This window comes from Notolepis coatsorum (assembly GCF_963971535.1).
Source record: "Notolepis coatsorum genome assembly, chromosome: 9".
Taxonomy (NCBI): domain Eukaryota; kingdom Metazoa; phylum Chordata; class Actinopteri; order Aulopiformes; family Paralepididae; genus Notolepis; species Notolepis coatsorum.
This window is the reverse complement of record NC_140173.1, coordinates 150,534,347-150,551,691: the sequence shown is the minus strand read 5'-3', so window position 1 is coordinate 150,551,691 and position 17,345 is coordinate 150,534,347. Positions and strand designations below refer to the sequence as shown.

The following is a 17,345-nucleotide window of genomic DNA, read 5'->3' as shown; positions in this document are numbered from 1 at the left end:
GTTTCTGTAAATGAGGGAAACCTCAGATGCTTACGATTTTAAATAAAGGTTGAAAAAAATGAAAAAAATATAAATAAAGATGATGATCATGATTATTACCCTCCATGCCCACGAGCAGCAGGTTGGAGGTCAGCTGGCCCCAGTTCCTCTATGAATAAAGATGATGATTATGATTATTACCCTCCATGCCCACGAGCAGCAGGTTGGAGGTCAGCTGGCCCCAGTGCCTCTATATGAATAAAGATGATGATGATGATTATTACCCTCCATGCCCACGAGCAGCAGGTTGGAAGGTCAGCTGGCCCCAGTTCCTCTTGGCCTGCTGCTTGTTGATCCAGTTCCAGTTGAAACCCAGGAAGTCCACCCACGATCTTCTTCCCCACCGTGTCGTTCAGCGTCTGCTGCAGGTAGATCCTGGGAGACGGCATCGGGAGTGACGGGGTTAATGGAAATACTGCGTTTCATCATTATATACACCGAAACTAGGGATGTCCGATATTATCGGCCTACCGATATTATCGGCCGATATCGGCATTAAAATGTGATATGGAAAATATCGGTATTGTTTTAAAGTTTCTTTTTTTTTTTTTTTTTCTTTTTACATTTCTATAACCTTTATTTATCCAGGCAAGCAAGTAAGAACAAATTCTGATTTTATTTTATTGTCAAAAGTATGTATAATGTTGTGTTAATTCCACAACAAGAGATATGTAATGATAATTACCTGAAATTATTCCATTTTTGGGGGGGAAACCCTGCATATATCGGTATCGGTTGATATCGGTATCGGAAATTAAGAGTTGGACAATACGGTATACGTTATCGGTAAAAAAGCAATATCGAGCATCCCTAACCCAAACACATCGCAAAGATTTCTGAAAGCACTTGTTAAAATGTGTAAAGAATGCTTGGATTATTATTGTATTAATAATACAGTGTATTATGTTCTTCTAGTGGTAGTCTTAGCACGGTAATTGCAATACGTTATTTCTGCACCTTTCTAAAAGCTCTGTGGATTTATTCCGTTTTTAAAATTATTACTCTGCGTAAATATTTGATCTATAGCACCTTTAAACTTACCATCATTATTAGATAATAAAGTTTGAAAACATTGTGTTCCTCTGAAAACTTAAAAACCGACTAATATGGTTCTTCGTCTGGCGTACTCGCAGAAAACAACAAAAGCCGGAAACTGGACGAGGCAAATCTGCAGAAGCCAATAAAATTGTGGGAGAGTTGGACAGAAACGTTCACTTCAGCAAGTGATATAACTGTGTGTGTGTATGTGTGTGTGTGTGTGTGTGTGTGTGTGTGTGTGTGTGTGTGTGTGTGTGTGTGTGTGTGTGTGTGTGTGTGTGTGTGTGTATGTGTGTGTGTGTGTGTGTGTGTGTGTGTGTGTGTCCGTGCCAAGGCATGTCATAGTGCTGGGCCGTTCCCCAGATGCTCTTAAGTGCTGAGTCATTCCCTACAGCTTCCTGTTCTGCATTGTAGTTCACGAGAGTAACACTTTCTCAGCACACCTGCCAGCTCTTAGCGCGCGTGCATAATCTCTCTCTCTCTCTCTCTCTCTCTCTCTCTCTCTCTCTCTCTCTCTCTCTCTCTCTCTCTCTCTCTCTCTCTCTCTCTCTCTCTCTCTCTCTCTCTCTCTCTCTCTCTCTCTCTCTCTCTCTCTCTCTCCTCTCTCTCTCTCTCTCTCTCTCTCTCTCTCTCTCTCTCTCTCCTCTCTCTCTCTCCTCTCTCTCCCTCTCTCTCCCTCTCCCTCTCCCTCTCCCTCCCTCTCCCTCCTCTTCCTCCCTCCCTCCTCTCCTCCCTCCCTCTCCCTCTCCCTCTCTCTCTCCTCCCTTCTCTCTCCCTCTCTCTCTCCCTCTCTCTCTCTCCCCTCTCTCTCTCTCCCTCTCTCTCTCTCCCTCTCTCTCTCGTGCATTCAGTTGTGTCCCTGATATTTTAGTTTTTTTACTTGCATTCCTGCTAAATAAATCCATTTGGATTGCGCCTCAGATAAAATTCTCATTCAATTATTCTGAATATAGTTGTGCAAAGATAATAATAATTCATTACATTTATATAGCACTTTTTCTAGACACTCAAAGCGCTCCCCACAATGTAGGGTGGAAATTGCCTCCTTCACCACCACAAAGTCTCTCTCTCTCTCTCTCTCTCTCTCTCTCTCCCCCTCCCTCTCTCTCTCTCTCTCTCTCTCTCCTCCTTCCTCTACCTCTCCCTCCTCCCGTTTCCTCTGTGTTGTTCATTTTGTCCACAAATTCGGAGAATTTCATCTCCAGTCCTTGTGACCTGGGGACGTAGGTCTCGAAGCTGGCCATCTTCTTCTCGTCGTAGTAGAGGAACTTGTGGTTCTCCGCGATGTAGACGGAGAAGTCTCCGTTCCCGATGTTCTCCTGGAGGTATCCAACGTCCCACTTGAGAGCCGGATACACCAGATTTGTGTCGGTTAAAACACAGGTTCCTTTAGAGAGAGAGAGAGAGAGGGAGAGGGGGGGAGAGAGAGAGAGAGAGAGAGAGAGAGAGAGAGAGAGAGAGAGAGAGAGAGAGAGAGGGGGGGGGGGGAGACATGTTTGAATACATTCAAGTAAAAGTAATTGATTGATGGATGAATGAATTTATTCACACACACACGATATATTACACATCTTCATGTGAATCTCGACATCATCGTCGAGATTGTGTGCCAGGTCTCCCAAGAAGCTATTTAAAGCTTTTGGAGGGAGAGCCTGATCACAAATATATAAACAAACAAAAACATACAACGTGGGTAGGCTTACACGCCTACCTAACATACATACAACATAGATACATAAACACAGACAATTAATACGCCTAAGTATGGATTCTATTTAGAGATATGATTTGAGCAGATCCTCTTTCAGTGATTTTTTGAAGGTGGAGGTGGATGTTGACCGTTTCAGACTCTCGTCGAGCTCGTTCCAGATCTGCGGGCGCCTGCACGCTATCTTAGGCTGTACATGTGAGTTTTCTCCTCTTGCCAAAGATAAGATACCTATTTCTTGTGTGTGGATGTGCAGTGGACGGCAGACTAGTGGGACAAGCTCAGACAGTCTGTGATTCATGTTATACACAACTTGATACATAATTGATGCATTTGATGATGACGATGACTTTATTCCAGACTCAAGGTCCATATTACACATAAAAAAACGATACAAAAACAAGGACAACGACGTAGATTAAAATACATAAAGGCATCGATTCCAATGTTTCCACAAACCAGAGGAGTATCGCTTTGTTTGATCAGTAATGGCAGGTCTATTATCCCGTTTTTATGACTCTAATAGTCGACACATAATACATTTAAACATGAAGTTCCTCAGCAGAGCATGGAAGGTGGGGAAATTTTTTGTCACAAACATATAGCTTGCACTAGTCCGTCTTGGGAGCTTAAGGAGGTGACTAAATGCATCATTATATGCTATCTGCATTTTCTTTTGCTGTGCTATAAAATTACACCAGAGGTGGGGAGTATCTTGTCTGTATTGATTGATTGATTGAAAACTTTATTAACAGATTGCAGAATGGGTACAGTACAGTACGGCTCAATACACACAATTGTTAAGGGGATGCAGACCAGAGAAATACTTTCGTCTTGTTTACATCAGGGTCCCCCATTTTCAATTCATCAGGACATATATGACATACATGACATACAGATAGACAGTACTGCTACATCTATACATTTATGACATATCAGATTTGCAAATACAGTACTGTTTGTGATACAAAAAGAGTCCAGAAAAGAGTATATACATTTGACGTAAAAACTGTACATTGGGGGAGGTTGGGTAGGTGGGGGGGGTGGGGCTGTACATTGGAGGTGGTTCGGTGGGTGGGGGGGGGCAGGAGGGGTGGGGGGAACACTGTACAACTGTACAAGCAAAACTGTACATTGGAATATTGACAACCATACTTGGTCATTTACTGTACATTGGAGGGGGTTGGGTTAGGACATTTACAGGGGCCAGTTTAGAATTATATGTACACATATACAATTTTCGTGCCAGCATATTGGCCTGTGCGTACAGTCTGCAGCACTGGCGCTTGTCATCAGTGATATTGTGACCCAAATATCGCACACTCTTCACCACATCTAGAGCGCAGTCAGACAACAAGAAGGACGGAAATGTTTGCTTCTGGTCCTCCTTAGTTTTCACACTTGTTAGGGTTGAATTTGATATCATGTTGTATACCATACACAGAGTAGACTTTAAGCAATTGCTGTAATTGCTGCTTTATTTGGTACGTTTTTATAGTTTTACGTGTGTTTTGTTGTGTACCAACTGCTGGTGCATTTAATATACTTATTTTATACTTATCTATTTGTATCTAGCACAATCTCTGGAGCAAAACAGAAAGAAGCATTTTATATAAAAGTATTCTGTACTTGTGTATGACAACTAATAAAGAAACTTGAAACTTGAAACACTATGGGGGCACAGTATGACTAAATCATCAGCATAAATCAGGTGATTGATAACTCTAGTCTCACCCACCATGCATCCAGTCTTACATTCTTTAAAGTTTTGTGGAGAGATCATCCATATCGTCGGGGTTGGGTGTCATTTTGGATTCGGTTTCAAGTGGTCCGTCCACACGGTTTCATTCCAGTCCACTTTTTGGTTTGTATTATTATCGCATATCACATAACAGTAAACGTTGCCATATAGTGTTAAATGTGAACAGGTGCCTGATCTGTTAAATGTTAATTCCATTTAATTCAGAAACATTTTCCGACATCCTGTGCTTATAGGGTTTATGAAGAAAATATAATTTGTGTACATTATGTAATCATGTAAAATTCGTGTACATTGTGTAATAATTTCTATCTCAAAAAACGAAGAAAGCTTGCTTTTGATATTATTAGAAAGATGGAATTATGAGTCGTCTGTTTGATTGATTGAAAACTTTATTTAACAGATTGCAGAATGGGTACAATACAGTACGGCTCAATACACACAATTGTTAAGGGGATGGAGACCAGAGAAAGACTTTCGTCTTGTTTACATCAGGGTCCCCCATTTTCAATTCATCATCATAACATGATATATGACATACAGATAGACAGTACTGCTACATCTATACATTTATGACATACCAGATTTACAAATACAGTAATGTTTGTGATACAAAAATAGTCTAAAAAAGAGAGTATATGTCTGTCTGTGTTGTCAGGCTGCGGCATCAACGGTCGCATTGGAATCTATATTGGACACGTGACGTCACGTGACCGACCTGCTTTGACTGTTTTACGAGGTCTGACTGACTACGTGACTGGAGGAACGTAGGCACCGGCAGCGCGCGCTCTCGCTTCCCTCTCCCTCTCGCTCTCGCACGCGCTCCCCTCGTCTACCAGCATAGACCACTACACTTCCGCGTTACATGGAGCTCGTGAAGGGGAGGGGGAGGGGCGGAAAGGAGCGCGGGGAGATAGATAGACCACTGCACTTCCGCGTTACATGGAGCTCGTGAACGCGAGGGGGAGGGGCGGAAAGGAGCGCGGGGAGATAGACCACTGCACTTCCGCGTTACATGGAGCTCGTGAGGGGGAGGGGCGGGGAGATCAAATGAATTAATGTTGATTAGAGCCGCGCTCTCCCTTAAACTCAAAATACCGGAAGTGTTGCGGTGGTCAATTACACTTATTATTGGCGCGTGCTGCAGTACAACAACAAAACCCAGGAGGAGCACTGCAGCACAGAAAGCGCCACCCAACGGATTGCTTTACATTTGGGGGCAGCATTATATATACTAGCTCCATTAAACGAAACGGGTGATAAACTCGACTTTATTTGTGTTGTTGATATACACTTGTTACACTGTTCCAACCACCAACCACATATATTTCTCTCCCACCCACCGACCCCCTCCTAATGTACACTACAGTCCCCTCCCCATCATATGACATATATTTTCTGTCAGGATCTATGGGCATATCGTATATGTCACAAATGTAACAGTACTAATATACCTGTATGTCATGTATGTCCCTATGTCATAAAGTCATGTATGTTGTCGTGTATGTCATAAATGTCACTATGAATTGAAAAAGGGGGACCCTGATGTAAACAAGACGAAAGTCTTTCTCTCGTCTGCATCCCCTTAACAATTGTGTGTATTGAGCCGTACTGTATTGTACCCATTCTGCAATCTGTTAAATAAAGTTTTCATTCATTCATTCATGCTTTCAACCCATAGATTCCTCTGTTCAACACGGGGCTGGGCAATAAGCACGCGCGCTCCCCCTGGTCGGCAGTCGGGAGGATTTATAGAGACATTAAATCAAGACTTTGAGAATGTGTTGTCGATTTATCCGACACCTGATGTGGTGGCTATATAGGCTATATCCGTGAAACAAAGCGACTTTATGTCGTTTGCCGATTAAAATCAAATAAGAGTATTTGCTAGGAAACATTTCACAATTCAATGGCAACTTGGCGAATGACCTGTGGCAGTAGCGCCATATTGGTTGGCATGAAACGTTTGATTGATTGATTGAAAACTTTATTAACAGATTGCAGAATGGGTACAATACAGTACGGCTCAATAAAAGACTTTCGTCTCGTTTACATCAGGTTCCCCCATTTTCAATTCATAATGACATACGGAACATACAGATATAGATCATGACATTTCTGACATACAGGTATACAGTACGTCATGAGAATGAACTGCAGTGATGATGACCAATGCAGCTATGCTGCCCCCTGTCCCCAATTCATTGTGAGTTCAGTACAGGTCAATCAATCATGGTGAACTTGATGGGGGATACATAATGTCAGTGTTTTTACCACAGTAAAGGCCTGAGTACAACAACAACACAATGGCCCCGACCACAGGCAGCTGCTGTGATATTCTGTAGCCTTGACTTCCAGACACTTCAGTCACAGACATAGCATCACCTCGCTCTGGTAACGTCTGCACTACTTATAATAATAATATAATAATAAACTTTGTTTGTATAGCACCTTTCATACAGAAACTGCAGCTCAAAGTGCTTCACAACAGAAAAAAGCCAGGCATAAAATGAGCACATATAAAATCACAGTTTTTCACATTAGGATCTAACATCCCAACAGGCCACCTTGTTTATGGTTTGATTCAGTTTTAAATTAGACAATAATAAAAAGAGTAAGATAGAATAGACAGAGTAAAATAGTGCAGTGCAATAGAATTGTAGAATAGAATAGATATAAAAAAAAAAATATTTTACAGTGCAATACTCGTGTATAACTGTTTCTCTTGCACTCTCTTGCTCTTAACTTATTCTGTATCAAAATATTTTTTTATATGTAATTTACATCTGCAACCTTGTTGCACATAGACCTTTTTTGCACTGTATATTTCAGTTAGTTAGATAGTAAATTATACTGACTTGTTTGTTTACACTGCTTGTGTTGTTTTTACTACCTGTACCCCCCCCCCATCCCCCATGCTGCTATGATGCCTGAATTTCCCCAAGGGGATCAATAAAGGAATATATTATCTTACATCATCACCTGAAGTAATTTCTGCATTGCTCAGATATAACTGCTACTCAGCCTGAACTGTAATTTATTCTGTATTATGTACATTTCCACCTCTGCTGTCATGCTGTGTACATATTTGTATTTACAATTAGTCAATTAGCTGACGCTTTTATCCAACGCGACTTACAAGTTCTATGCAACAAGTCAGCAGGAAGGGCACAACTCTGGCAGCTAAGGGTCAGTACGATTGTTCATCAAACAGAGTGCTACAGTCTTGAGTGCATATTAGTAGACATACTGTAATAGCATAGTAGGTAGTAATATATAGGCAATGTAGATTCCTTAGTAGCAAAGTGCATAATAGTAAAAGACAGTACGAAGGTTATATATTTATTTTTCTTCATTTCAGATATTGATTAAAGAAGTGTGTTTTTAGTCGACAGCGGAAAATTGGGTGAGCTTCAGCTGTCCCGACTGTGATGGTTTCAGCTGTCTGTCCTGACTGTGATGGTTTCATCTGTCTGTCCTGACTGTGATGGTTTCAGCTGTCTGTCCTGGCTGTGATGGTTTCAGCTGTCTGTCCTGACTGTGATGGTTTCAGCTGTCTGTCCCGACTGTGGTGGTTTCAGCTGTCTGTCCCGACTGTGATGGTTTCAGCTGTCTGTCCTGACTGTGATGGTTTCATCTGTCTGTCCTGACTGTGGTGGTTTCATCCGTCTGTCCTGACTGTGGTGGTTTCAGCTGTCTGTCCTGACTGTGATGGTTTCAGCTGTCCTGACTGTGGTGGTTTCATCTGTCTGTCCTGACTGTGATGGTTTCAGCTGTCTGTCCTGACTGTGGTGGTTTCAGCTGTCTGTCCTGACTGTGGTGGTTTCAGCTGTCTGTCCTGACTGTGATGGTTTCAGCTGTCTGTCCTGACTGTGGTGGTTTCAGCTGTCTGTCCTGACTGTGATGGTTTCAGCTGTCTGTCCTGACTGTGGTGGTTTCAGCTGTCTGTCCTGACTGTGATGGTTTCAGATGTCTGTCCTGACTGTGATGGTTTCAGCTGTCTGTCCTGACTGTGGTGGTTTCAGCTGTCTGTCCTGACTGTGGTGGTTTCAGCTGTCCTGACTGTGGTGGTTTCTGCTGTCCTGGCTGTGATGGTTTCAGCTGTCCTGACTGTGGTGGTTTCAGCTGTCTGTCCTGACTGTGATGGTTTCAGCTGCCCTGACTGTGATGGTTTCAGCTGTCTGTCCTGACTGTGATGGTTTCATCTGTCCTGACTGTGATGGTTTCATCTGTCCTGACTGTGATGGTTTCAGCTGTCTGTCCTGACTGTGATGGTTTCAGCTGCCCTGACTGTGGTGGTTTCAGCTGCCCTGACTGTGGTGGTTTCAGCTGTCTGTCCTGACTGTGATGGTTTCAGCTGCCCTGACTGTGATGGTTTCAGCTGCCCTGACTGTGGTGGTTTCAGCTGTCTGTCCTGACTGTGGTGGTTTCAGCTGTCTGTCCTGACTGTGATGGTTTCAGCTGTCCTGACTGTGATGGTTTCAGCTGTCTGTCCTGACTGTGATGGTTTCAGCTGTCTGTCCTGACTGTGATGGTTTCAGCTGTCTGTCCTGACTGTGGTGGTTTCAGCTGTCTGTCCTGACTGTGGTGGTTTCAGCTGTCTGTCCTGACTGTGGTGGTTTCAGCTGTCTGTCCTGACTGTGATGGTTTCAGCTGTCTGTCCTGACTGATGGTTTCAGCTGTCTGTCCTGACTGATGGTTTCAGCTGTCTGTCCTGACTGATGGTTTCAGCTGTCTGTCCTGACTGATGGTTTCAGCTGTCTGTCCTGACTGTGATGGTTTCAGCTGTCTGTCCTGACTGTGATGGTTTCATCTGACCGATGGTTTCGCCGCTATATTTTTTTGCCATCTCAACACCAACTGTGTTTCTGCACAGTTCCATTTCTCCTGTAGTTCTGAACAGCTGATTGTGGCGTATGGTGTTTTATAAAGACGGGGGAAAGGATTTTCTTATCAAATTACAAACGATGCCAATAGCCTGTTTGTCAGTGCTATTAATATGTGGTGGTTGCACAGTAGTAGCGACCACACCCACCCGCCCACCGGGAAGACACGGTCACAAAGAGGGAAACCGATCCACAATAAAAAAAAAATAAAAAAAACGCTTCTTAAGCCTAAATGCTGGTTTGGAAGCTTTCTTAGGAGTCACCTGATCCGCGGACGTCTTGGGCGGCGAATTTCTCGGGGCGTTATCACGTTCCGTCTCAGACGATTGCTTTCACGTGCTAGTAAAAAAAAATAAGCCTTTGGCGACCAAAAGACTATTGGTCAAAGGCTGAATACCCAGTCCAGCTGAGCAGGTATGTGAGTACACTTCAATAGAACAAGTATTACTCAGCTGAGCAGGTATGTGTGTACAGTTCAATAGACCAAGTATTACTCAGCTGAGCAGGTATGTGTGTTCAATAGACCAAGTATTACTCAGCTGAGCAGGTATGTGTGTACAGTAGTTCAATAGACCAAGTATTACTCAGCTGAGCAGGTAGGTGTGTACAGTAGTTCAATAGACCAAGTATTACTCAGTCCAGCTGAGCAGGTACGTGTATACAGTTTCAGGTCTATCTGTCGTGTTAAAGTACTGCCATTTCACTCAAGGAAACATATTAAAATCACCCCAATGCAGAGTATGACTATATAATATACTATGGAAATATTTCTGTTAACTGAAAACCACCCAAGCAGACAGCACACCAATTATTACCGATAGGCATCCACATAATAATGTGACTGAAAAAAACTAAAACCTGCCATCGTGGAGGGCCCCTACGCGACGAGGGCCCCTGGGCACATGCCCAGGTTGCCCATATGGTAGATCCGGGCCTGCTTAGAGGTCATAGTCTCAGGACACTGTGCCCACTAAAAAGTTCGGACTGATTTGGGCAAGAAGGCCTTTGTGTATTCTGCGCCCTCTGCTTGGAATAGCATGCAGAATGAGCTTAACCCTTAAGAGACCAACATATAGACCCATTTCGGTCTTTTTTTAGGGAGAGGGGGGGGGGGGGCAGAGGATCTTTATGGGGAGATATCAGGTCAACGATATATACAGAGAAGTGACATCATCTGAAGGCTGGGAACCTGAAGATGAATTTGAAACGCAGCTCACTGTGTCATAAATCTGTTTTGGTTAGGCGGAGTGTATTATTAGAACATTATGATGGAAGAATATGACGGTCGTTCTCCTGCTCGGTTATGTCTCGTAAGTTGCTGCAGCAATTTCTGAGTTGATACCATTTGTTACACAGATCTGGTGCAACATTTTGTGACCACTCAAGGATTTATACAAACATTAGAGCTGTGCATCTTCACTGGCCTCACGATTAGATTACGATTCAGCTCAATAATATATTACATCCTCAATTTTATAATCTATATTACTGCACATGGCTACTTTTTCATCAATTAATACAAGCGGTCAGATAAATTAACTTTTATGTAGAAAGTTCTTAAATCAGAATGTCAAAATAAATGTCTTTACTAGTGTTGCATGATACAGATACTAGAAAGGTATCTCGATACCCAGCTGTTAAAAACGGTTCAATACTCTTTATTAGTATCAGTATCAATACTTTTAGAATAGCCTGATGCTGTATTTTCTATGAGTTGAGTGGATGCATGACCAGAGCACTAGCTTTAATAATACAATAATAATAATATATTTGATTTGTAGGGCGCTTTATAGTTGTGGTGGAGCAAATCCCAAAGCGCTACATTGTAAAAGAACATAAAAACTAGCAAGAGAGTAAGAAAAGAAAAATCATTCAAATGCTTGAATTATTCAAATACATTTTTTTTTTAAAAGGGAACCCTCACCCATTTCAAGAATTCACATAAAAAGTTCTTCCTGTACCCCGGGACACAGTTCAGTCAGTGTTTGTGCACACACTCCTAAAGCTAGAAATCAGAGAGAGAGAGAGAACCCTCCAAGATCGGTGATGTGGCTTGGCTGAAGGTCCCACGAGCGCGTTGTTCCGAGCTCGGAAAGTCTGCCTTTTCCGTTAAAACGTTCCTGACTAGAACATCATTCAACGCACCGAGTACTTTGGGGTCCACTCCACATCCATAACAAACTGAACCGGTCTAAACAACACTGAAGCACTCTACAAGAATGTAACAAGCGGGCTGTTCTTCTAGGGAAAGCTTGGGTAATTCAACATACAGCCTATATTATATACAAAGTATAGGGAGGTATAGTGGTTACGTCATTGGCGCTTCCAGCGCGGTCCGTCCACCCTTGAAATTGCCATGTATTTCCAATGGACCCATTTCTAAATCGTCTCGTTTTAAAACAAATAAAGCATGAACATTCGCACGGTGTACCTTTCTGTGTGTATTCATCCACAATCTATAGCTCAACATGAAAAAATTCACAATTAAATCATAAAAGTAGCGAAATAATAACCTTCATGGGCGGCTGGGTGGCGCAGCGGACTAAGCGCTCGTCACCAACGCGAGAGACACCGGTATCGAATCCGGCTGTCAGCGTTGCCTCCGGCTTGGGCCGGCCGTCATACTGGCTCAATTGGCAGAGTCAGCGGGAGGGAAGCCGGTGGGGTGGTAATCGTGGTATTCTGGTCGTTGTAAACAGCGACTCCTACAGGTCGGTCAGGGCGCCTGCACAGCGAGGAAGGGAGATGGCGAGAGTAGTGTGAGCCTCCCACACGTACGTTTATACACCTCACCAATGAGAGTCCGCGCTGGCAGGTGAAAAGAAGTGGCTGGCTGCCTCCACATGTATCGGAGGGGACATGTGATAGTATCTATCAACCCTCCCTAGACCGACCAGTGGGGGGCACATGCGAGCAACGACCAGGAAGGGGAGGGGGGAATTGGCATGACGACAAAAAATTGGGATGGGAGAAAAAACACTTCACTGAGGAACTACACTCACTCTGGCGCTGCTGACTGACGTCACCACAGCGTAGACTCCTGGCTGTATTAGGCGACAGCACTGAGTGACAGGCGTTCTACTGGTAAGTGTAGTTCTTTTTTTAACAACAAATTAAAAACGTTATATAAACTAACTTTATTTCAACCAAAAATGCTTAAACAATAATGTTAGTGATAGAAGGGAACTCTCATTTTGTGCAAAAATGGAAAGCTTGTCAATGTTCATGAGGCAGAATTATTACAATAGCCGACAATCCATTTTCCCCAATGATGAATCCCTAAACGGGTGGACCTCGCGGGAAACTAAAGTGACGTCAGACTACACCTCCCTATTCCGTATGTTTTTATGCCAGTAGTGGCCAGTGGACTCACTGCTGCTGGAGGAGGGGAAGAAACATGGCAGACAGGTCTTACCGAACTAATTAACGAGGCTCGCCAGAGCCCGACGGAGCAGAACATGCGTCTCGCACTCTCTATATAAATGAGTCAAAGTCAAAGTCAGCTTTATTGTCACCTCTCGTAGTAATGTGCCTTCTCTGTGGCCGCACCCACCCTCTGGAACTCCCTCCCTGCAAACATCCGTAGTGCTACACCCCTGCACTCCTTCAAATCCCAACTCAAAACCCACCTCTTCACCAAATTTGTAAATGACTCTGCCTGATTTCCCTTTTGTCTTTCTTTTTTTCCTTTTGATTATTATTTTGTTGTTACGTCGTTGTTCCCTGTTCCCCTTCCCTTAGCTGCCCCCTCCTCCTGTTAAGCGCCTTGGGTCTCCTGAAAGGCCCTATATACATTTAAGATATTATTATATTATGAAATTGCGTTTCCCCCTTCCCACGGTGTATATAAAAAACAAGATCTAATATAAACATAAAGTAACATATAGTACACTATAAACATAAAGTAACATATCGCTGCTGGCGGGACAAAACCTCATAACTCCAAAAACCCAACTTTTCAGCAGATGAAAAAAACGAACACAGATTTGAGGGCGAATAGAGTTACGAGGTTTAGACAGATGATTGGTTTAATGCTTTCCCATTGTGTAGACTTTGTAAAACCACACACACATGGAGGATGATCTACTGAGTTGATAAAAAAAAAAAAAAAAAAATATATATATATATATATATATATATATATATATATATATATATATATATATATATATATATGGAGTTAGGAGGTTTTGTCCCGCCAGCAGCGATATGGACAGTATACAGGACTATATATGTAGACAGTAGCTAAGAAAAACTGAATGTATGAGTGAATATAAATATAGAGGTAAATGAGAACTTAGTGCAAAACCTTTAGCAGCAGAACGGTACATAGTAAGTATGAATAATAAATAATGGCAGTAAAATACAATCATGGCAGTAAAGTGGCAGTGAGATGATGATGGATATGGCAGTAAACTAAATAAATAAAACTAAGTACGAGCTGACCTGGCAAAAGGAACACCTTCAGCCACTGGCTCGTCCCTCTTAGTCGTGCCAGGGAACGGTTGAGGCGTTCCCTCCCTTTGTGTCAAACGCCATCCATCTCTCCACACAACACCCCCCCCGTCATAACAACCCAGGCCTCAACCGAGATGCTTGCGGTCGGCCGCGGGTCACGAGCCGGCCCTCTCGTATATTATACTCGTATACTATAGGGAGGTGTAGTCTGACGTCACTTTGGCCCGCCCGCGAGGTCCACCGGGATTTATCATTGGGGGAAATGGAGTATCGGCTATTGTAACAATTCTGCCTCATGGACATTGCCAAGCTTTCCATTTTTGCACAAAATGAGTTCCCTTCTATCACTAACATTATTGTTTAAAGCATTTTTGGTTGAAATAAAAGAGCGATTTTTTTATGATTAATTGCGAATATCTTCATGTTGAGCTATAGATTGTGGATGAATACACACACAGAAAGGTACACCGTGCAAACGTTCATGCTTTATTTGTTTTAAACGAGACGATTTAGAAATGGGCCATGGGGAAATAATACAGAGGGTGGAACACGGAAAAACAGCAATGACGTAACCACTACACCTCCCTATATAGATAGTTATTAATATGTATTATTGTTATATTGTAGAAATGTGTGCATTGAAATGTCTGTAGAGTCTCGACGACATTGAAAATGAGGGTGAGCTCATAAATAAAGGTAGATGATGATGATGATATTATCTGGTGACCATACTGTACGTGGGAGACCTGCGCTTGCCTAGTGCATAATTCAATGCATTTCTCTCCCTTCGCACGTAATGCGATACTTTTATGGTATCGATCGAACTGCTCCGAGATACAATGTCGGCCGGGTACATCGAAAAATGCTGTGGTGTTGAAATTTGGTTTCAAATGACACTGTGTTATTCGATACCAAATCTCGATACCCAAGTACTGCAGTTCCTCTCCTCTGTGCCAGTGAACTAGTAATAAGCATGTTTGTTCCAAGATATAACCTGTCTTCTGTTCCAACCTCGAGCCAAAATCATTCCTAAATGTAACAAAGCCTCTTGATTGGCTCACACAACAGCACACGTGACTCAGCAGAAGGAAGGTATTGGGAAAAATAGTAACTGTTCTGGTAACGGTATCAAATCCCAGGTATTCAAACGATACCCAGCCCTACATAACCGTCCGCGTGCAGGGCAGGCCCAGTTCCAGTGACTGGCCGACCCTTAAGGTCCAGTTTGCTCTGAACAGGGTAAATCTGCATGTTGCTATGATGCCTCTACTAGCTCAGCGGTTCTCAAACTACGGGTCGCGACACATTTACTTGCACCTTGGCAAGTACAAAAAAAAATCTATAATTAAATTTATGTTCTGGCAACATATTTTGGCTAAATATGCCTCGTTTTATAAATGTGTATTGATAACATAGTGCTGTAATAAAATTTTCTAATAAATATGCATGATCAAGTTCAACAACGTGTGCTTTTATTTTGATATTCCTTAATTCCACGTTGAAATTACGCGATACATAAATCCTAAATAAAACGGGGTTGTGGTATAAAAAAGTTTGAGAACCCCTGCTCTAGCTCATGGAATGAACTCCAACGGTCCTTAAAGCTTGAGATTCTCCCCTCTGTTGTTGCAGAGTTTAAAACCTTGATCTCCAACCTTTGTCAATCAAGTTGTACGTGTTTGAATTGACTTGTTATCCTTGCTCTTTGCCTCGTCTTGTTATGATGATTTTATATGCTTATCTTTTCTTTCTTTCTTTTGCTCATTTCTGCACGTACACTCGACGTGACTAAATCAAGGAAACCTCAGTTCAAATCAAATCAAATGTATTTATAAGGCCCGACAACACACGTCAATGTCCCCATGGGCCGGACACGTCTTCTTTAAACAAGTCAAGAAGAAACATCACAATAAGTCAAGAACAGAACAAGAACACCATAAGGTCCAACAAATTTAAAATAAATGCAAATAAATGAATGAATGCAACACTCCCAGACATACCCCATGCGAAGGTAAGGAAAAACTCACTAAAACCTAACAATAGGGAAAAATGCACCACAGGCAGTGTGGAGGAGAGAAACCTTAGAAGGGCCATTCAAGGGGGGATCTCCCTTCTTAGATGTCGGTGATAGTAGTGTTGCAGACGGACAGTTGGTAAGCATGCACTCATGTGTGTGGTGAAACACAGATGAGTGCATGCAATAGCAACTGAACATTTTGAAAAATTAAAGATAAGAGCTGATAGCGATAGCAACTGAACATTTTGAAAGATTAAAGATAGAGCTGATAGCGAATCTATTTGAGGCACTATTTGAGTTGCCTTTCGAGTTTAAATAAAGGTTTGAAATGAAGATGAAAGGCCTGAAAGGGCTCTTTGTTCCGAGCACATCCCTGTGTGTAATCAGCTAGATATCGTTTTAACCACAACGGGAATCAGTAGCCTGTTCTGCATCATCATTATACAGTGTGTTTACTGTACACCTGTAGGCCTATTTGCTAAGCTCTCTCTCGCGGGTTCATTTCAGTTGCCATCTGGAAACCTGTAGATTCGTTTGACAGGTTATATGAGGGCAGGGCACCACAGAGCCTGGCCTCTTTTAAAGCAGGCCTGAAAACCTATCCATTTCAAAAGGCCTTTGATTGCTAGCATTTATTTTGATTTTTTTTGTGCCGTTGTCTTTAATTTTCTGTTTATACTATGTTTTTAACTATGTTCTATTTTTTTTATTCTGTATTTTATTCTATTATTATTAATAATTGATTATATTTTTTTAACTATGTTTTAACCCTGTAGCACTTTGGGATCCTAGTGAACGAAAAGTGCAATATAAATAAAATGTATTATTATTATATCTCTGTACTTTCATGAGATTAGGCTTATATCTCTGTGTATTATTGTATAGTACTGTATACACATCTGTCCTGTCAATACACTCGTTTTTATAGGCCAACTACTCAGTGGTCTTTCACAAGCTAACAGGATTAGGGGATGCATCGATACTGGTACTGGTATGGGATATCGGTACAATATCAGGCCGATTATCTCAGATTATCTCCCCGATACTATAAAACCAATACCAAGAGCCATGTGTAATATGTAAGATATAAAAGCAAAGTGACTTAACTTTCTGCTTCCCCCCCCCCCCCCATCTCCACAATTTAGTTGTTATGCCAATTCCCTTCCTGGTCATTGCGCTGCCCTACTGTTGGTCTGGGGAGGGTGTAGACTACCACATGCTGCCCTACTGTTGGTCTGGGGAGGGTGTAGACTACCACATGCTGCCCTACTGTTGGTCTGGGGAGGGTGTAGACTACCACATGCTGCCCTACTGTTGGTCTGGGGAGGGTGTAGACTACCACATGCTGCCCTACTGTTGGTCTGGGGAGGGTATAGACTACCACATGCTGCCCTACTGTCGGTCTGGGGAGGGTGTAGACTACCACATGCTGCCCTACTG

At 42.5% G+C, this 17,345-nt stretch overlaps 1 protein-coding gene across 1 annotated transcript in view; it reads right to left on the bottom strand.

The window, feature by feature from the left end:
* hif1an (hypoxia inducible factor 1 subunit alpha inhibitor) overlaps positions 1-17,345 on the bottom strand; it is a 43,731-nt gene that overhangs the window by 13,338 nt on the left and 13,048 nt on the right. Inside the window, 6 exon segments of the mRNA XM_084321592.1 lie at positions 264-291; positions 293-364; positions 366-414; positions 2,216-2,222; positions 2,225-2,458; positions 2,461-2,464. Coding sequence (XP_084177718.1) covers positions 264-291; positions 293-364; positions 366-414; positions 2,216-2,222; positions 2,225-2,458; positions 2,461-2,464 — 394 coding nt within the window.